Source organism: Agelaius tricolor, unplaced genomic scaffold, assembly GCF_023055355.1.
Source record: "Agelaius tricolor isolate 1412-34295 unplaced genomic scaffold, bAgeTri1.0.p SCAF_25, whole genome shotgun sequence".
Taxonomy (NCBI): domain Eukaryota; kingdom Metazoa; phylum Chordata; class Aves; order Passeriformes; family Icteridae; genus Agelaius; species Agelaius tricolor.
The window spans coordinates 8,441,552-8,463,964 of NW_027269285.1; the positions used below are offsets into that span (position 1 = coordinate 8,441,552).

General features: G+C 44.2%; 1 protein-coding gene across 1 annotated transcript in view; it reads right to left on the reverse strand.

The window, feature by feature from the left end:
• CASTOR2 (cytosolic arginine sensor for mTORC1 subunit 2) overlaps positions 1 to 22,413 on the reverse strand; it is a 124,081-nt gene that overhangs the window by 58,231 nt on the left and 43,437 nt on the right. The window contains exon 2 of the mRNA XM_071447686.1: positions 3,166 to 3,236. Coding sequence (XP_071303787.1) covers positions 3,166 to 3,236 — 71 coding nt within the window. The remainder of the gene's footprint in view (positions 1 to 3,165; positions 3,237 to 22,413) is intronic.

Below are 22,413 nucleotides of genomic sequence, written 5' to 3' on the forward strand. Positions count from 1 at the left end.
ATCCCCACCTCACCACCAGGGAATTAAAGCCAAGAATTAGGCTGTAGCCATTCCCTTTCAGCACAATGAATGCTTAAGCAGGTTACAGCTTTGCACTGTGGACATTTTCTGGGGAGAAAAGAGAATGACTGCTTTACCCAGTGCTTGATGCACTCAGTGCAACAAGCCTAGGGATTTTTTTTTGACAAAATAGTTAAGAATGATTACTGCATGTCAGTATGTTTTAAGTGTTAACCTCAAGGATTGATGGAAGTGCTGGTATTTCTTCAGTCTGCTCTTTTCCCATCAGTGGTATTTGTGATGTGCAGGAGAAAGGGGCTTGGCTAACATGGAAGATTCTAGCTAACAGAACCTTCTCATTGCTGCTGCAGCCAAAATTCATACAGGTGCTTGAGAAAGAAAGATTCTCATTTCCCACACAGAAAAACCTATACTTCAGAGACTTACATTGAGTTTGTTAAGCACTGCAAGAAAAAAGTTACCTGGAAAGAAAAAGGAAGTAATTTACTGCTGGATTTGCTATCTGAACTGCTCATCAAAGGTGCAGATCTACCCTGTAATTCTTAAGCTGAATTTGGCATTTCACTACTCAGGACAAGAGGCAGCTGATGCACTCGAGGCAGACATAATTGGAACTGTTTTGTAAGAAGGTGGGATGGTGCAACTCAGAGATTTTGATTCTGTTCAAGCCCATGGGCTGATTACAGGCTATACAATGAAAAAGTGAAGTTTCTCTTGCTGAGACATTTCTAGCTAGACTGTGACTTCTCCTGGACTTCTCCAGACTATGAAAAATTTGCACCACACAGAATTGAGGAGCAGGGATGGAACTGCACACAGGGCTAACCCTGAGATGAAGCTTTGGATGTGGTGCCAACAATTCATAAAGAAGAACATGAGCTGGACACAAACCAAAGGATATGGGGGCTGTGGCAGGAGAGTTAGCAGGATGTGGTGTACACAGGCCTCACCAGCAGATCATCACTTACAAGGGAAAGCACACAAAAGGTGATGAAGCCAGCAGCTCTGTGACACTACTACAGGTTGGGTTTTGCACCTGGCTTCCACACCACACTGTAGCAGAGGATGGCCTTAGCATACTCCCCCCTTCCCCTGCACTGCCTGGACGTTGATCTTGTCTCCTGCAAAGCCCTGCTTTAGCAGCCCAACTGCATATGGTGTATTTGAAAAAAAAACCAGGGATGTCCTGTGCCCAAACCAGCCACAGGAAGGTACATGAGCACTGTGACGTTCTGCACCAAGCTCAGGTGGCAGAGAGAGCCAAGGTAACAGAAGATCCAGAGAGAACTGCTGCTTTGAATTGCAGCAGTACTGCCTGGTTCACAGACAACCTGGGACATGCAGCTTCTTGAGGACACTGGTGGTGCCAGACCTGGGATTTGCTCAGAGCACAACCAGTGGCACACAGTGCAACAGGCCCTCAGTACAGATGAGCCAGCCAACTGCTTGAGCTCACCTTTGTTTCAAGCTAGCATAACTTCAGAGAGATAAACAGCAGTGTGGCTGCTGGAGGCTCTCCAGGGATGGCTGCAATTCAGCTTGTCACCAGTGACTGAATTGAAAGATCTGTGTCATGCCAAGTGGGCAGAGAAACCAGTGCCATGGTGTCAGACACAGCCACGGTGCTGGAGCTGAGCACCCCCTGGCACATCCCACCTGCAGTTCAGTGACACAGACTCTCTCCTAGGAATGAGAATCCCTGGGTTTCTTGCTGGTCCCCCTGGAAAATAACCCAGAAAGTTTTTCCTCCTTTAGTGAGCCTTTGTTTAAAATGAAGCTGTTAGAGGGAGGCTCTGCATCCTGCTGTCATGGCAAAACAAATTAGAATTGATTTTCCTCAGTTGCCACAGATAACAAAAATGCCCACACTACCACTGGTAGTAAAATTCTTGTGCATATGCCCCTTAAAAAATACAACAAGGGACACTCTGGCAGCAGAACCCTCTGTCACCTCTTCTGGGATCAAAGTACATGGCACAGACTTTCAATCAAACCTCAAAACTCCCAAGTTATAAACAGATACAGCTGTAAAGATCCATTCAGCATTCTCAGCCTAGTAATTAATTTACTAAAATCTTTAGGTACCACTCTGCTGGTCTAAAATGTAGCTTGTTCTATCTTGTTTGTGAGTATTTCTGAAGCAGAAAAGGACCAGCTTCAGCAAGGTTACTGATCATAAAACTCTGTACTAAATAAAGATGATGTAGTTTCAAATTTTCTCCTTGTAGTTTGGATATTACAAAACCATTGAATATTACAGTGTCACAAGAAGGTTCTCAAGAGTTAATTCCTATTCAGGAATGAAATCCTCTTTTTTCATATTTTAATGCATTTTCTCTGACTTTGAAATGTGGACTTTTAATTCCAAACACAGAAAGAGAAATTGAACAAAAATAATAACAGCTGCCCAACACTTCCTCATTCCCTCACCTCAATAACACCATTACAAACCAAACTTCCACACATGACAAAGGTTATTACAAACTATTTCCATCTACAAAGCCAAACCATTCCCTACATCAGCTCTTGCACAATGCCAAGAATTTGCAGCTCTCAAGCACGTGCCAACCACGTTCTGTGACACAGAACCAACTCCATCACTGACCCCTTCAGCCACCCCAGGCAAAGGTGGCACAATTAGTACAGGGAGAGCTGGGTGTAGGAAAGGGGGACAAATCACAGCTTACACAGATGAGCCAAAGGAGTCCAATCACCACCCCACAGCACTGTGCAGGCTGTAGGGATGATACAAACTGTTCAAGTGCTCCTTTCAAAGACAGGGGTTCACAGAAGCTGGAAATGCAAGATGTGGTATACTGATGGAGGCTTGGGGACACAGGCCAGCTCATTTTAATGCAGTTGTATGCAGAGGGTTTTGCTTTTTCAAACCTGCTTAAACTACTCTTTAAGACTTGTGTGTGATCCTCTCCCAGCATTCAAATATATTCATATTCCATGTCTGAATTGCCTTGTACAGCATGGCAGCAGAGACAGTGTGCTTAAGTGATCAAAGCACCTTTCAGAGCTGCACTACCAGCACTTACAAACAGACTTGTTTTACAAACATTTACAGTCTCAGTGAGGTGACATCTTTTCCTCATCCACCCCATGCTGGATACAGCAGTGGCACGTGCTGACACTTACCTAGGAAGCCCTCTTCATCCACAATGATGGTGTAGTCCTCAGGGGTTTCTGTGAGGCTGAAGAACTTGCACCTGGCAAAGGCAAACAGCAGGAGAACATGATTAGCACCTGGACTGAGCAGAGCCTCATCTTCCACCTAAAATGGAAATCCTTTGCCATCCAAGCTGTGCTGAAGGAAAGAGTCCCAGTTTGATGTTTATGGAGAGGCCTGAGGCATTAACAGACCTGGATTTTATTTCTGGGTAGCTCATACTGTGTGACCCATATTCCCTGCTGCCTGCCTATGCACAATGAAGCTGGTAAAACTCTTATTGTTTTTATTACTTAGTTCTTAGTTACTTTTCTTAATTACCATATTCCTTAAGGCTTCCCCTCGCATCCAGGACCTGCTGTGTTGCACTGACACAGAGCAAAAGCCTTTGCTCACTGATTGCTCACTCCAGCACCCTCCAAAAGCATTTCCATGCCTCACACATGCACCTTTTTGCCCACTGAAGTTTCTTGCCTTATCAAGGTTGGACATCTAACCTCTGAACCAAGCCCCAGTATCTCTTCTTGCTCCTTCAGAGGCTTCTGCCACCAGCAGAGAGCATCCCACTTCCCTGTGCTGGCCCTCTCCCCTTCCTGGGGTGCTCCTGGTGAAGAGTGGTGGCAGCCACCAAGCCAATGGACACCAGGCTGAGCTGTCCCCCTGCCCAGCCCCCTGTGGCCTCTGTCCTGCTCCATCTTCTGACTTCACAGGCCATGTGCAGGGCAGCACCCCCAGCTCCTCCACCATTTAACACAATGTCACCTCTAACAGGAGATACAAATCAAATGTGACATGGCATTCTTCCACTGCAGACACACAAACAAAAAAAAGCTTCAGCCTTAAGGCTTAACACCACATATAGTCAAAAAGGTTTTTTTTTTCCCCTGACACACCAACATATGTACATCAACATTTGCTGAAAAAAACCCAGCTTCTCTCTAGCTGGTCCCCAGCAATGGCAGGAAGGTCAGCATGACATTCTGCAAGCTCATGTTCACCTTCAGCAGAGCATCAGCACAGTGCTGGCCAGCATCCCTGACACCCACAGCACTCCTGGTCCCTCCAGGAGAATGCCAGAGCACATGGACTGACTGTGCTTGTTGCCTAAGACCAGGAGAAATTTTTCCCTCTAAATTGGGTGCAGCAGGAAGAGCATGTGTCTCTAAGAACCAAAAGCAGGATTTCACAGTTACACTACAATACTCTCAAATTTATCTTTATGAGACAACATACAAAAAATGTTTTAAATACTAGAAAAAATCCAGTATTAAAAAGAAAGAGAGAAAGAAAGAGATTGTTCTCCAGGCCCCCAAATTTCACAGCATCTTCACAGTGTAATTTCTGCATGAAGCACAGTTCAGCAGGATTCAAGAACCAGGGACTACCAGGGCTTCTCAGCACTGCTGAGCATCTGTGTCCCAAAGTCTTCAAGACTTCTGAAAGTCTGGAATCCCATATTGCTGGTTCAAGACATCAAAAATTGAAAGCATTCACTTCATAAAGAATCAGATGAAAACCTGGCTTCAGCATTCTTTTGACTGGCTGAAAAGAACAAACATAGCAGCTCTCCCCTCCAAAAGCAACAGGGAGAAAAATGAGATGGATGCTGCCCTCCTCATCACCTCATCAGAAAACTGAGAGGAAACAACACACAGTTCAATTAGTGGTCTGCCATGTAACCAACAGGATTTCATGTACATGGAAAGCATTAGACAACCTGCCTTTAGAGAGCTGTCCTGTTTTCCTGGAAGCATCCATCACAACAATCAAGCATAACACTCCTTCCTAGCACAGACATATCCTTGTAAAATACAGACGTGGCCCCACCACGATAGAAACCACAACTTAATTATTTTGTGTCATTGGTAATAGCTGCTGTGACAGCCACATTTACCAACTCAACTCTCTCCAGGAATAGTGCCAAAAGAAGCAGAAAATAGCAGCAGCTCAATTTTTTTGCCATCACTTCTAAACTGCACGAGGCTGCTACCAGTGCAAGGGATAATACAAGCTGGGCAAAAAGGACTTCTGGGATGCTGCTTCAGGTGGGTTCCAGGAGGCAGAGGTATTTGTTACAGTGGGTGAATTCCCTAGAGAAGTCACTGAAATAAAACTCTTTGCTACTACTGCCTGCCTGAGTCACATGCATGCTGAGAAACTAGAGGTCCTAAAGGAGAAGACATTAATATTAAAACCCTAACCTTTCCTGATCTGCAATGGCATTTATGGAAGAATTTTTTACTAGAACAGTAATAAGTGTCTGTGTGCACACACTGACCTTAGGAGAAGAATGATTGTGACAGATGCCAGTTTCTGGCCACACATCTAAATATGCTGATATTTAAGGGATATGTACACATGAAATCCCATAATTGGTGCCTCAGAACTCATGTCAAAATCTCATATCTTCATATACCACCTCAAAGCCCAATCCCCAACTCAGTGCAGCTCTGTAAAAGGTCAGGACCACAGAGCCATCTGAATTTAAAAGTGAAGTCTTTCAGCAGCACAGAGAAGACCAGTGGTTCTTGTGGTATACATTCACTTAGTTCAAGCCAATGATGCATTCTTTTCCCAGAGGAAATCTAGACGTGAAAAATTGGAATTGCAAACCTTGTGTGATAGGAAAAAGGAACTCAATGTCATCTCTCTCTCTCACATTACACTACACATGCCTCTTCCATTCCAGTTATTTCAATAATTTCTATTTCCTCTTAAACCAGTCTTTGATAAGCTGCATGCCAGCAGCATCTTCTATCATCACACTAAATCCAAGAAAGGAAAAGAATTACCCTTTAATAATTTTGAGACATCAGACAAACAGTATTTCTCTAAGTACATGTGGAAACCCTATATGTAGGAAGACAGTATTTTTAGTTTCCTACTAGCCAAACCTTGGATGGATTATTTTGGATTTCTGCCTTCTCAGTGTTTAAGCACATTTCCACTTAAGCACTGTTGCTGACTTTGACTGCCTGACAACATATGCCTTTTTCTGGCAATGCCACAAATGTAGACCAATCTATTATTAGATGAGATCTTTGAAACTGCAAAGCTTACACTGTGTATGGAAGAAATCCTCAAGCTTGCACAGAGCAGGGAAGTGCCTACGGGATGCAGCAACAGCATCATTTCAGTTTGCAAACATTGCTCCAGTCTCCATGGGAGAAGGGAGCAGGAAAGTGGAGTGCTTGGCTGTGCTTGCAGGTCCACACCAGAAGTGTCTCCTCCAGCCATTTGGTGTCCCAGGACTGCTGAGATCACCAGAGTGGTAATACTGGGATGAATGTGACTTCTGTTTGTTCTGGGTCACACACTGAGCACAAGTTCCTGGGAATGATGGTGTGGGGCATTTGAAAGTTCAGTACAGACAATGGTCTTTAAGGAAGACCACAATCCTACCTCCTTATTTATAAAGAAACTGCTTAATTAATTGTTATCTCAGCAGGGTGAAGTGTTACAAACTGTTTGCCCTATGGAAAAGATTGATTCCAGAGGCATGTGAGCAGCTGGTCTCCCCACATGTAGGAAACCATGGCTAAATGCCATTCAAGGAAGTCAAATGCAAAGTCTGGAAGTAACACAGAAGTTTGCAAAGAAGCAGTTGAACTGAATAGAAATTTAGAAGCAGTAGCAGCAAGCTCATCTGTGTGACTATGAAAGACATAATTTGTTGGGATTTGTTCCAGGCTGTCTTTCCATTTGAGATGAGGAGGGATTTGTATGCTTCACTCTGTATGTTATCATGACAATATATATTCTTATCACAGAATAAGACACATGCTGATCATCTAATTCTTGTTGATCCTTTTTGCAGTTTATAAATAATGACAAGAGGAAGATTCAATTCAACATTTTGTGAGACACACTTGGAAAGCAGTAAAGGACACCTGTGCTGTTAATGACACAGAGGCCATAGGGGACTGTTAAAAGGGTGAGCAAGCCCTGCTGAGCACTCTCTGGCTCTGCAGTTCTCAACTCATCCCATGGATGGGGTCCCACAGTCCCAGCTGGTGCAGTGTTGCTGTCAGAGCACTGGGGTGGTAGCAATCACTACCTGCTGCTCTGCCACCCTCAGCAGTCCCACTGCAGAAGGATCCTCTGAGAGACCAGACAAGGTATTCAGCCCAGTTTCCTCTGTCTCCACAGCAGCTCCCCCAAAAGCCCAACCATGCCCTTTTGGGTCCTTGAAATACCCTCTCCTGAGGCCATCTATGCCAAGGATACACAGGCTCTCTGGGCCAGGCACAATGGGCTGGTTTTGCCATTCATTTCCAGTCAGGCTCACTTGAGCTTCCAGCACAGTCAGCTTTGGGATCCTCCTGTCACTGCAGAAATGGAGCTGGATTCTGCCCCTACATATCTGGATGGGGTTGGGGTGCACTGTGCAGCAGTGTCAACTAAAGTCTTATGTGCTTGTGGCTCTGATGTGGCACGGATCCACACAGTCCAGTGGATCTGACTGTCCCTGTCCTCCACCTGGCTGGAGGCAGGGCCCCTCTAGCTCTGGCCACAGTACTCCATGCTCACTTCTTGTAAATGTGAACTGGAGGTCCCTTCAAGAGGATCAAAACCAACATCATCCCTCCTACTGCCTCTGAGGACTTCCCCACTGGAGACATTTCTGCAGCTCCTGCCAGGGCAGTGCAGAGCTGCAGAACACGATAAGGGTGCCATGAAGCTCCTTAAAGCCAGGAGACTGGTAAAAAAATCATCTGCTGCTCTTTATGTCTAAATGAAACACTTGGAACCTCACTACTAGGATAAAGTGAATTTAAGGCAAGCCTAGGCAGAAGGTGAACCATAGCACAAGAGAAAATGCAGACACACATATCACCTGCAGCAGGCCATGAGTCTCTTCAGGAACCAGAGCAGCGCAGCATTGCCAGCACCAAGGGACAGCAAGAGCCTTAAACATGGGCCAACCATGCCCATCCTAAGCACTGCTGAGGTGCTGCCTCTGCTTCACTGACCTACTATAAAACCATTAGTGGGAACCATAATAACTGCTAACATGCTGGAAGGACAAAGACACATCCTCTCAGCCCAGTGCACCTGGGGGGAGAACTGAAAACTGCTCACGAGGCCTCTCAGCACATTCTTCTCTGAGAAATAAACCCTGTATTTAAAAGCTTTTCCATCCTACTCCTCCTCCAATAAAAAAATTATTAAATATGAGAGGGGATGAAGACACTTGAAGCGTAAACAGTGTCACAGCCCTCAGACCCAAGAGACAGGAGAGCTGCCTATAACAGAAATATCCAAAAGATAAAGTTACCTTAGATAACATGTTCCTCCTGTCACTACAGCCAGCTATGTGAGGACAGCTGCAGGACTGTCACTGCTCAGCCAGATCCCTGCAGCTGGTTCTGTTCCCAGCCTCTGTGCCTGCTGGGATGGGAGCACTTTTGGCCCAGTGCTGAGGCAGGCAGCAACACAGCCCTTGGGTTACAGCATCCAGGGCCCATGGCTGCAGGCACACTGCCCTGGGCAAGCAGGGGAGTTATGGCCATTGCTCTGACCCAAGCCTGCATGGCATGCAGGAGAGCTCTCTTCTCTTTCAGGTAAATCCATACATTACATCAGGAATTATTTCAGTCTGCTAATATAGATTGGATTTACAAATTGGACAATGAAGCAAGACCTCTATCCACTTTAAAAAACCAACAGACTGCTAATAAAAAACACCTCCCTCCAAAATTGCCAGAGTTACATTGTTAGCTGCAGAAACTCAGATCAAATGCCTTGCTCCATTCTGGTCCTCCTGGCCAACCTATGACTCAGCTTCCATTTCTGATACAGATCTAAACCATCCCTGTGGAGAAGCATAGGGATATAAAACCAAAACAAACCTCATCATATTCACATTTATTGTGCTAATGGGAATTAAATGAGCATCTCAGGCGCTTTGCTCATGTTTTATTGCTGTTGTTCCTCCAGCATTTTTTAAAGCAACACATCAGAAACAGCAGTGCCTCAGTTGGTGCAACATCACCCCAGGGCAAGCAGCAGAGCAATAGCAAAAACCCCTAAATCCTTAAATTTCATCAAGAATTATAAAAATAATTTTCACAAAACTACATTTGATGCATTGTACACTGCTGCCTGTACAGTCTCCTTCTCAGAGCATAACTGTAAAAGTGTTCATCACTTCTTAAATTCCTTTATTCTGTTCCTCTTGGTTTGATGCCCACCCCTCCAGAATCTTTAACAATATTGTTTACAGATTTATCATTGTTAATGACAGGAAAGCAATTTTTCAAGTCTCCACAGAGGGTCAATGAGTGTTTACATCGAAATGACAAGAGCTCCTTGCTTTGGGAGAGAATGCTGGCAGCAAATCTCTGAAGGGGAAGTTGGAGCAGTAAATGAAAAAGGTTTAGTTTGTGTGCAAAGGCCAAAAGTATTCATTTATTATCTAACAATTAAGTAATTGATCCAGACACACCTTTTCCTCTTCTCTCTGCTATCCCTGTGTGCAGGCATTCTCAGAGGCCCCTCTATTGTGAGTCAACTTAGTCACAGATGAGATGCAAAAGTAATTTTTTCCATTTGAACAAGCCCATCATTTATTTAAGCAGAAGGTAACTGTGCTTTAAAAACTTTGTCTGTACAGCAGTAACAATATCCCCTGATCACTGTCAGAGTTGAACTAATTTTCAGCACAAGAGAGAGGTGGAGTACAACACCACATTTGCCTTAACCACAAAATTCTCTTCTGCAACCCAAAATCTGAACTGAGAAACATGTTACAGATGTGGGTGTGGCTCCTAAGGTTTACAGCTGAAAATAAAGTATGATTTAATGTACAACAAAGGCTTGTGGACACATGATACCACCTGGATCCTGAAGGATTATCCTATCAGAACAATGCACACACTGGGAAAAAGACTAACTCCTGTTTCCTTTTCCCTTCCAAGTCAGGCATTATACTATCACTCCTTTAATGCTCTCTGCTGCAGAATATTGACTTTAAAATCCTCCCAACAACTGAGTTTTCATCAAATGTAATGCTGCTGTACATCCAAACTCATATATTTGGGGTTCATAGTAGCTATTATTGTGATCAGCCAAAAGCAGTGATTATTTTATGGACAGCATGAAAAACACAGACTGCAGAGCATATGCTTTTTATTTCAAAGATGAGAGCAACCCATGCTCAATGCACTGGGGGTAAGATGTTCTTACAATACTGCTCCAAGATACATAAAGAAGGATGAAGAAACAGAAAATCTGTTGTGGACTTGTTTTCCTACAGGAACCATAAACACAATTTTCCCAGCATGGGACATAACAGTTCTCCCACAAATTGCTAAAATATATTTCCAATACTCAGTATAGAAAGTTAGATGCACAAGCAATGTTTGCAGCTTCAATGCAGGCAGTAATTGAGAACATGTGTGCTGGGGGAATTAAAGGGACAGCAGGAGATTCAGCAAGCCATGCTCCATGGGAATGGAGAGGCAGCAGAAGCACATTTCAGGCCTCATCATTCTCAAAGAGCTTCCACCTGCAAGCAGGTCCAAGACCCCACATCAATCTGAGGATGAATGCTGTGAGGCTGCATGTCAACCCCAAATTTAATGCACATTAACAATTCAGGAGCCTGAATAAAAAATTAAAAACAGAGAGTTTCACCAACTTTCCTTTAAGTTCAGAGAGAAATTTCAGCTTTTTGTACGACTAAGGACACCTTTACAGCAAAAGCAACCTCTGACTGTTCTCATTCTCCTAGGCTCTGCTTTTGGGTCCTGCTCAAGATGGATACAACCCAGCCCAGTGATGTTCAGTATTTCTGCATATTCTAGCTCATATCATGTACAAAATAGTGCTGTAAATGTGCCTGTACGCAGCTTTCCATAAACCTGTAGTTAACCAAATCTACAGCTCCCAGAGGCACCAAAAGGAAGCTTCATTTGCTTCCTTTGTTAATGAAGTAAAAGGAAGCTCCTCTTGTGCCAATTCTTTTTTTCTGGGTAAAGATCCCTATATAGACAAGCAAAATGGAAAATGCATTTCAAGAATTTTAAGGTTTTTAGAGTCAGACAATATTGACTATCCACAAAGTTTTAGCCTTGAAAATGTCAGTTTTTTTAACAATGCTCTTCCAAATCACTCTTTCTAAATTGGTCTCTTCACACTGCAAAGGAAAAGCTCATAGTAAAGGCAGAAGCACAAAACTTCTTCCCAGGCCTACCAGCCCCAAGGAAAACATGAGAGATTATTCAGCAAGTCAGCATTACATGGCTCAGATGGAATTTTGCAGTTTTGGAATATTGTTCCTAAAATCCAGCTGCCAGATCAACACCCAAAACAAAAGCCAGAGCTCCTGCAGAAGTATATATGTCACAAATGATAATGCAGAGTGGGTCACTGTTTGGGTCAAAATCAGTGTCATGGCCAGCACCATCCCACAGATGTTCCTTGTTGCTACCCCACTCTGAAGAACACATCGGTCCAGTCTCTCCATAGGACTGAGCTTTGCTGGGTCTGGCTCAGACCCCTGCAGAAACCCCAGTGTGAGAAAAGTCACATGAACTCAAAAGCAGCTCCAATCAGGGCCTCAAATCAATGCTCCAAAAGTCTCCAGAAGTTAAGGGAGTTCCCCATTCCCAGGCCATGTTCTGGCATTTGGGATATGTTTGCTGTTTGATTTAAGTGGCTGCAGTGCCTTCATATTTGGCTTTTGATCCTTTCAGAGTTTCAGCACAAGAACCCTCACACTCTCTGTGCAGCACCCACCATAATGAAGTGAAGATGTTTCTAGAGAGCAAATCACACAGAAGTGTGCTTTAGGAACATGCTTTGTAAGGCTGTTCAGTTTGCTTGGTGATGAGAAAACAGCTGTTTTTTCAACCAAGATGTTGGGGTTTAGGAGTTCTCCTTTTGCTTCTTTCTCTTAAGGAATTTTCTCCCATTTTGTTGCTAAGAGACAATAATGACCAGGTACCTGGGAGAGACAAAACAAGTTGCCAAGTTCAGGGGAGGAAGGCAGCTGGCTGCACTCTTACCTGAGGGCTTCTTTCCTTCAGAGATACTGGGAGAACTGGGCTGGGAAAAAAGGGGTTGGAGGAGCTGCTGGCTCTGTTTCTCTTGGCATCCACAGGGGGACAGGCTGGGGTGGCTGTGGGGAGAGTTCCCACCACTGTGGGGTTCTGTCTGCTGCCTTTCTTCTACCATCAGCTCAAGAGCGGCCATTGTACCTTACCAACACCCTGCCTCACTAAAAAGGGGACTGTCACTGTCTGTGGGGTGCCTCAAGGGAACCTCGGGATCCCTGAGCTTTCCCCCTCCCAGGCAGCCTCTCCCTGCTCTGTTTGGGAGCCAGGCTGCTGCTGCCCAGCCCTGCTGTGCCTCTGCTACTGATGTGGGTTTTTGTTACACTGAATTGGGAAATGGGGTTCGATGGAGCTCCCAGCCCGCTCTTGTTTTCTTGGCATCCATAGGGGAGACAGGCTGGGGTGGCTGTGGGGAGAGTCCCCACCACTGTGGGGTTCTGTCTGCTGCCTTTCTTCTACCATGAGTGCAGCTCTGCTCGTAGGAGCAGCCATTGTACCTTATCAATGCCCTGCCTCACTGAAAAAGGGACCTTCACTGTCTGTGGGGTGCCTCAGGGGAACCTGAGGGGGTGCCTCAGGGGATCCCTGAGCCTTGTTCAGGAGCCGGGCTGCTGCTGCCCAGCCCTGCCGTTTTTTCTGCCACTTCTCTGGGTTTTTGCTGCAGTGTAGCCCACACTCCCTGCCTACCCAGACAGCAGGCAGTGACAGCTCCAGCTGCCAGCCCCTCCTGCAGCCCAGCTCCGCCATCCAGCCCGGCCGCCATTACCGAGTGGTGCCCGGGCCCGCCCCACAGCGCCCCCTGCCGGCGGGGGGGGAGGCCCCGCCCCACCCTGCCCGCCCGGAGCCAGCAGCGCCCCTGGCGGCCGTGCCCGGAACTGCACCCAGGGAAGCACCTAAAGAGCAGCCAAGAGACTTTATTGGGTTTTCTGCTTTTTGGGTTTGGTTAGGGGTTTTGGTTTTATTTTCTTTTTTATTGTTGTTTTTGTTTTGTTTTGTTTTGTTTGATTGTTGTTGCTGCCATTGTTGTTGTTTGCCTTGTTATACACATACATCCTAGTAAAGAACTGTTATTCCTTTCCCTTTATCTCTGCCTGAAAGTTCCTTAATTTCAAAGCTGTAATAATTCAGAGGGAAAGGAATCATATTCTCCATTCCAAGGGAAGTTCCTGCCTTCCTTAGCAGACACTTGTCTTTCAAATTAGTTAATTTCAAATTTCAAAAAAGACACAAGATGAATTGTGCCGGGGAAGGGTGTGGGGGGCATGGCAGAACTATCAGCAAAAACGTCAGCATTTCAGTAATAGTTTATGGTTCCAACTACCAGAAATCAGTACTAGCTGTCATCTTAGTCAAACTAAAAAGCACCTGAATGGCAGTGGTCAGCTTATGTTGTAAAGAGGCATTTCAAGTCTATGGGAACCAATCCAATGCATTTATAACACTCTGACAAACTTTCCACAAGCAGAGGTAGCATGAAACTAAGACAGCTCGAAGTGAGACCCTGAGGGAACAGACAACATCTACTTCCACCCATCTTTGACTGGATAGTTAAAGGAAATGCCATGCCTCTGGCAGATTTTAATACTTTAACTAGCAGATTTTCCCTTGCCTTATACTCTTTCCTTTAAAGCATAAATGAATCAAGTGCAGCTCCATTTAAAATACCACTTCTCATGAAATTCTAATCCCCATTTAATTTTATGTCTTACTGCACTACCTGCATTACCACAGAGAAGGGGAGAATGAGAAAAGGGAAGAGATGCTTCAGTAACCAACAGAGTCCCTAAACACATTCTCTGGAAGCAGCCAAAGACTGCAAAATGACCAGGCCTTATGAAAGCCCAGCAGGCTGTAATCATGTACTTATTTCCTGTCCTCACCAAGTGCTGTGCAGGATAAGTATTAAAATAGATTGAGAAAATTAAAGCAACAAAGTAACAGCTGTCAAACATTTACAGAAAATTTAAATTGTGAGATCAATAGCAAAGATTAAAAAACTACAACAAAACTACACAATCTTCCTCTTGTAAAGGTTTGGGGAAGAACAAATACTCTCAGAACAATATGAGGCAAAAGACACCTCCAAAGGATGAGAACTTAGTGAGTAATGGTCTTGGATCTTCCTCTGTGTGCAGCTGTGTTGAGGCCCACCAAAATCAAATTAGGGTAATGCTGGGCAATGCCAACACCCCATCCTTCCATGGCTGGAAATGCTCTGACTTCCTTTTTCCTTCCAACCAGCAAGGGGGCAAGTGGACACAATAGAAAATATGCTGTCAGATGTTGCTTTTAATTTCCATCAATAGAGAAGCTGAAACTATCAGATGACTCAAAAAAGGGAAGATAAGAAACTTCCAAACTTGTCCAGCACTGTGACACCTCCGTGCTCATGCCACACTGCCTGGGCTGAAAAGCTCTGAAGGGGATGTTCCACTGCTGTGCAAAAATGGAACCAGCTCAGGCATCCAAGAGCTCAAGCTCAACACCAACAGTTCAAAAAGAAAACAAGTCAAAACTTCAGGAAGCTGAGTCTATAATGTAAAAGGTTCTTCTGTAGCTTTGCTTCTGTACTTTCAAACTGAATTACCTTAACAATATAGGATTCCAGGATAACAGACCTGTGTAATGAAGTAAAAGGAAGCTCCTCTTGCAGCAATTCTTTCTTTCAGGAAAAAGATCCCTATATACATAAGCAGAGTGGAAAATAAGCATCTATAGATCTAAGGAAAAACACTGCCCTGTGAACTGAGGGACATGGTTGAAGTATGTCAACAATCTGTTTCCACTGAAGTCAGGATTTCAAACATTCTTTACAGCTACAGACCAGGGTTCTCATTCCTTGCCTGTAGGAGTCCTTTCTGTCATTGTTATTTCAAAACCCACCAAAGCATGATCATAGGAAAAAAGCTTATTTATTGATTCATCTGGGTGAATACCCTAAATTTTGTTTAATGCTTCATAAAGACTCCGGTGAAAAGTTTGTTTTACTGACAAACCACAATCAGAATAAATGACAAAACTTCAGGTGGTGCAGCTCTGGTGCAGCACCTTAGTAGTGTAAGGCACAATGTAAAGTGCAAAATCATAGCCTGACTCACCTGGTACAATTCTCCCATCCCCAGGGCCAGGAAATAGCAGTGATTAGCAGCACAGAATGAGAGAATGGTTTGGCTTGGAAGAGACCTTCAAATGTCTCTTTTTTAGTTTAAAACCAGTCCCTCTTGTCCTAGCTCTATCTGCACATGTAAAAAAATACCTCTTTTTCATAAGCCACTTTAGGCCCTGGAAGGGGCTCTGGGGTGTCCCTGGAGCCTTCTCCTCTCCAGGTGAGCACCCCCAGCTCTGCCAGCCTGGCTCCAGAGCAAAGGAGCTCCAGCCCTTGGAGAATCTCCCTGACCTCCTCTGCTCCAACAGCTCCTATGCCCAGAGCTGGACAGAGCACTCCAGGTACTCCCATGAGAGGGAGAGGATCCTTGAGCTGTTGTCCACTTTCCTGATTCAGCCTAGGATAGGGTTGGCTTTCTGGGCTCCATGTGCACGTTGCTGGTTCATGCCCAGCTTTTCATTCACCCACCCCAAGTCCTTCTCCACAGGGCTTCTCTCAGTGAGTTCTGCCTGTCTCACTTTCAGAAAGTTCTGTGTTAAAAATATATTTAGGTCACAGAAAACACTTCAATACCCTACAAAAACATAGAAAACTAAGTAAAATGTTGAATTAAGACAGCAACAGATGGAATAAGAACTAAAGAACATAAATTCTTTACGTAGGCTATGAGTGAACCTGACAGAGAGGTGAGAAGACTCTTTGGCACAATTCCACCTGGTTTTTGTTTGCTGCTTTTCACAAGACCTGAAAGCACTTTCTAAAAAAAGTCAGTATCAATATCAGGTTTTATTGCATCTCATCTTTACAAAACAGAGCACAAAAGTAGATATTCACTGTGGCCTCACACAGCCCAGACAGGTCTTAACATTTACTGCTCTTCTGATAAGTTCTCTGGTGGAATAAACAGTTTGTAACAGTTAAAGAATATTTTTAAACTATGCTGAGAATAAAGGAAGCACAACCTTCAGCAATATATGAGACTTGGCTTTCAAGCAAACATTTGGCTTTTTTCACAGTGCAAAACAACAGAAACAAACCCACCAGGTATTGCCTGCACACTCATTGCAGGGAGAGAGCAGTGAGGAGAGAAAAGCACAGGGCCACAGGACAGCAGGATCACAGTACCCTGCCAGCTTCATCCCCAGATCAATCCAGCAACAGCAGAAAAGCTGGCAAAGGAAATAATGACCTGAACAATAAGATTCAGTCCTGTAGAGAGGATGAATATGAATTAGACTTTTGTAGCATAATTAGGGTTCTACAGCTAATTTGGTCTGACATGGGGCACAGGTCTCCAGCAGGATCTCATTTCCAGTAACCAGAGTCTCCAGCAGCAGTTCCAGGAGGTTTCTGCAAACAACTGCTGCCTGAGCTGCCTGTACTTGAGAGAGCAATTGGAGGATTTGTACAAAAACTGTCTGAAACCAGGACTTGACTGTCAGGGGGAACAGAGAGTGCAGGACAGCCTGGGAAAGACAGGATCTCTTCTTCCAGTATAGACAGCTTCTGTTTTGCTGAGTCCAAGGCTCTATTGTCAAGCTTATGCTTGGAGATACAGTCTGCAGGCTTGTTCTGGCAGAAATAATTTGCTAAGTCACCATTTTTATTTCCTGCTGGCATATATCAGTAAATAAACAACATGGAGGGTTTTGAACAAGAAGTGAGGGGGTGAAAGCTGCTCAAAGAACAGAAAACAATCATAAATGACTCTCTGATCTTCAAAGCTCTTAGATCAAGAGAGGGAGCAACAGACAAGGTATTAGGAAATCCAGTGGTTATTGCACAAGGTCTCCTTCACTCAGTGCCAAGATTCAAATCTCACTGGAAGGTTAGGAGCTAAAAAGCCTCCTCCACTGGGCTATGACAGTGGGCCCAGCTGCCAAGCTGAGAGTTTCCTTTGTTATTCCAGTGCATTATCACAGACAAGACCTCAGACTCCAGTATTGTCCATCTTAGTCCAAATCTCAAGTGTCTGCAAATATTACTGATCCAGAATATCTCAATACACAATCCTGGTCTGTTTGGCCCCCCTCTGATGCACCTTTTCCCACTCCTCAAGCTCTGCTGAACAGCCCTTCCTTCCTCAGCACATTCCCTGTGGGGCTGGGCAGCTGCACAGATGATGGAGGCTGCTAAGGAAGGTGAGCCAACACACAGATACACGTCCTTGGGGCATGCACTATCTGTAAACCTCAGCAGGATCCTGCTCCATAATTAAACACATCTGATCTTGTGACACTAAGAGAGATATCAAATTGGAACATAACAATACAATGATTAAAATTCAGGTGTAGTACAAGTCACAGTAGTATGGCAGTGATTAATGTCACACCAGGGGTGTTTTGGAGGGATGAAGTCACTTATTTTCACATATGAAGTAACATATTTTCACATACTTACAATTAAAATTTTAAGTAGCAACATAAAAGCATAATTAAGTGCTTCTGTGTTAAACCACATCCTATTTCTCCCTCTAAGTTGTTTCTAAAACCACATACACAGAGCTTCATAAAGGCCTGCTAAAGACATCAACCAAGCTTCCTAATGCAAAATGACTGATTTCTCTGGCCATCAAGAATACATTTGTACCTCAAAGAACTGAATAAATTCAAGAGAGGGAAGTTACCATTCATTTGTTTGCCAGTAAATTCTTTGCCTTTTTGCTCCACTGCTAGAAGAAGCAGTTCCATGAATTGCAGAATGATCCTCTGACGTACAAAGCAGTCAAATCCTATCACATCAAATTGCCCAAAGAGCATTTTGCACCATAAGCTGCAATTTCACCCATGGATTTAGGGGCTGTTTCCTGTGAGTGTGGAGTCAAGAGTCTGATCCATGATGGAGCAGAGACAAGAGTGATAGGAATGTCTGTGCACTGCTGGCTCCTGCTGATCTGGCACAATGATGGGAATGTTTTGGGAATGTGAATTTTTAATTTCTGTCTTCCCTATAACTATATTCCCCTAATTACCCTCAATAGAGGGTTTGGATGCCCAGGAGGCATTTGGAGAAGTTGTCAGTGTACTCTAGCAGCTGAACATGATCCAGGGTCATACACCGAGCTGTTCCTTCCTTCCAACGCGCTCGAGCGTCCCAAGGTCCTTCCCAAGCTGAGGGGCCAGAACTGGACACAGCACTCCAGGTGTGCCCTCAGCAGTGCCCAGTGCAGGGGCAGAATGACCTCCCTGCTCCTGCTGGCCACACCATTCCTGACCCAGGCAGGAGCCATTGGCCTTCTGAGCCCCCAGGGCACTCTGCTGGCTCATGGTCAGTCGCTGGTGACCAGCACCGCCAGGTCCCTTTCTGCCTGGGCACTGTCCAGCCACACCATACCCAGCCCAGAGCATTGCAGGGAGTGATTGTGGCCAAAATGCAGGACTGGGCACTTGGATTTGTTAAACTTCATGTTGTTGGACTTGGCCTATCTCTGCAGCCTGTCAAGAATCCACAAGAGGCATGTCCTAACCACAGGAAACCTCAGAGCTCACACCATGCTAGACTCCAGAGAATCTCACTACAAGAGAAAGTAAGAGCAAACCACCTTTACCAGTTTGGCTGTTCATTTTCAACAGACAAGTACAGCCTGGATAGGCTTTGTGAGCCAGAATCCTGCCTGGTTTAGAAATCCCACAAAAAAAAAAAAAAAAAAAAAAGCTGTGGTGTTTCTTTACATTAATTGTCTGAAGAGGCTGTTAAACCCAAGAGTGAGTGTCACCAGCCAATGGAAGAACACATGGATGGCTGTGCTGGGGGAAGAGAGCTGTGACAGCACGAGCTGGGGACCACCCCAGAAGAGAATGAGACCTGACCCAAACACAGCAGCCCATTTATCAGGAGCCCAGATGACCATGTGAGAAAGAGACTGCATGACTGAGGGGCACCTCTGACAAAGGACATGGCTCAGCCAACCCTCCTGCCCTGCCTGGTCACAGCAGGCCTTGCTTTGCTCTCATTCATTCTGGAAAACTTTCCTCTGCTAAGACCCAGGGGCACTCAAAGCCAGCTCTATGATTTTGGAGGAAAGAAAGCAAACCTGGGTATGAGTTTTTGGAGGTTGAGGACTGCCAAACTTTCATTAAAGCAGCCCTAAAGTTTTCAGTTACTTCAACATCTGCCTGTATAAATAGAACATTTTTCTCAAAGTCAACAGTGGTCTGTTTTTATCTTCACTCTCCTTTGATGTCTTTGCCCAGAGGCCTGGAAATGCTACTTAGCAGCATCACAACAAAAGCGTAGCAGGATCTTCTGCATCAATAGCTGATGACTCAGGAATCTGATATAATTCAGCCTTCACTTTTGGCTGTTTCTGTTAACCTGGATTTTCACCACACTGCAAAACCTGTACAGAGTGCTCACTATCTTCTCCAAGGAATGGCCATCTGTTAGCCCTGACACAGCTGAACTCATTTCAGGTTTCAGCACTGTGCATTAGCTGTAAGGCACCAAGCAAACAGAGCTTGAGGAGAACCTCCTAGAAATCAGACTGGGGGATGGTACATCTTAGTCATTGATGGAAGGGGAAAATCAACTTAGAGCTGCTGCTTCTGCCTCACTGATGGCAGGACTTCTCACTATTGCTTACCTGCCAACTTCCACAGTAAAATTCAGCAGCCCAACTTTCAAAGGTAGGCAGGGCTGATTACTGTGAGGTTTCCAAAGGACCTCCTGCTTCAAGAGAAGTGGAAAAGGAGTCAGGCACTTCAGTACCTCTCAAAACCCATATGGGTAACCAAAATGAACTGAGCTCCTTCACACCTGGCTGCTAAGTCTCACCCTGTAAGCACAGGGAACCTCTGCTTTCCATCCAAGGTGCCACTGCACCATGGAATCTCTTCCTCAGTAAGATGAGAAGGGACTTCACTGGAGCTATTATAATTTCTAGACCCAGTTAATCACTGAGCAGAGGCAGTAGGTGAGGAAAACTTCACCTAAGCAATCCTTGCTTCCATGAAAGTTAAATACATTTGATAAACTCTGAGTAAACCACAGATCATTCCTGTTGAGTTAATCTCATTAAGGCACAGCTCCAGCTCTTTTCTAAGCTGGTAGGAGGCAGAAGACACAACAAGTGAGATCAAAATGAGCTCATGGAGCCAAATGCTTCCATGTTACACGTGGAACAATGTCATCCTGCACTAACTTGTGCTATGGTTCCTTATTCATTCCTCTGCACTGGTTTCTGATATATTCAAGATGGACTAAATGGTCACACTGAATATAAGTTATGAAGCTGACTAACAGTTTTGTTTTTTAATTTATTTAAAGACATGACTGAATCTAGAGCTGTTAATTTTCCCTCAGCACTCATGCTCATCATGAGCAATTCCACTCCAGAGTAGGTAAGAACAGGTAAGGAAAATTTCACTCATCTTCCTAAGAAAAGAATTTACTTCTGTCTTAGATAAACACTATTTACAACTTTCTATGTAAATTCACATCTGCACCACTACAAAGATCAGTCAAACTAACACAAGATTTAGAATTTTCCTGCTTTTACTAGTCTTGCAACCTTTGTATCCAATCAGCCATTTAGTAAAACCCAAAAAAGGGTTTATTTAGATTCCCAAAAAAGGGCACTCCAGCCTTTTGGAATTACATGTACAATTGATCATGAGGAACCAGCCAAATCAGTCTCACTGGTTTATCCTGCTACTCTGCTGGCTTTGGAGAGGACACAACTCACAGAGCTTATAGCATACAAAGACTTTTTTCTAAGGTATTTGTATAGAAAAAATAATAAAAACAATAAAAATAGGCACCAGGGACAAGGAACCTCAAAGAAGGGAAAATATTTTTTCTTAGTAAGGGACATGCTTCACCCCTTGGATAACAGAGGTGCTGTGTGATCTGCTTTGTCAACAGAGGCCAGCATTCTCTTTTACTGCCCAATGCAACAGCACACATTTATTCAAGTTTCACTTATCTTTTAAGCTTTATCTTTTAAGCTGTGTACCTCAGAGAAAAATACAGTCTCACAGCAGTTTCAGCAACACTAGGCCTCCAAAGATGTGTTTTGAGGGCTAAAAGGAGACATTGTCCTGACTGTTCTCTCTCTTACACACCCTCAGATTTTGACATCAAGTCCAAAATTTATAAAGCAGAACTTCAAGTGTGGGAAAGCTACTGCACATACAGGTGCTGAGTTCTCTGGAACAAAGTCCTTTGGCTTTAGTGAGGAAAAAAAAGAGTATTCTTCAAGAATTCTTCCATTTTAAGAAGCTTTAGTGTGTGTGAGAGCTCTTGTTCTCAAGGGGTAAATGTGAAGGGCAGCCTTGTTCCCTTGGGAAAGGTCAGCTCCTCTAGTCTAAGAAAACACCCCACAAAATAAGAGTGCAGCACTTGCTCCTGCATTTCTCCCTGGCTTCATGTCTGTGACTGGAAAGGTTTTTGTCTCTCAAGCACAGAACAGGCACATTACTATATTCAATTTCTTCCAAGAAATGTCCAAGAAAGCTGGAGTGAAAACTAAAGCAGCCACAGGTGCAGAAGTGTGTATGTAGCTGCCCATGGCCATTCACACTGCCAGGATGACCCTGGATCTTGACCTGCAAGCAATGGAAGAAACCAAATGGAAATGGCAGCCCTGGGACTTGGTACTTCTACATGCAGCTTATGGCTTCAACATTTCAGTATTTTGGGCTGTCTGCCATGCATTTCTCCCAGTGAAAAATCCAAGTGAAAAAAACCACATCAACACCTCAGGTACCTCTGAGCTTACCAGCTGTGGGGAAGCACTGTAAATTCACAGGCAAGTCATTCACCCAGCATCAGTAAATGAACCAATTTATTTTATTTTTCAAATGATAACTGATGATATCACCAACAGAAGTGGCAAAGCACTAAAATAGTGGAGAAAAGCCAGAAAACATAAAATATATGCAATTTGCAGTAACACATTATTGGTTCTGCTGCTACTACTACAACTCAGGTAGTAGTTTCTGACAACCTATCTATTCAAGACTTTAATTTAGTTCTCATGAAGTTTTCAATCATCCTTAAAGTTCAGTAAAATGAAGTGCACTGAAGGCAAGATATGGGGAAAGTGATAAAGA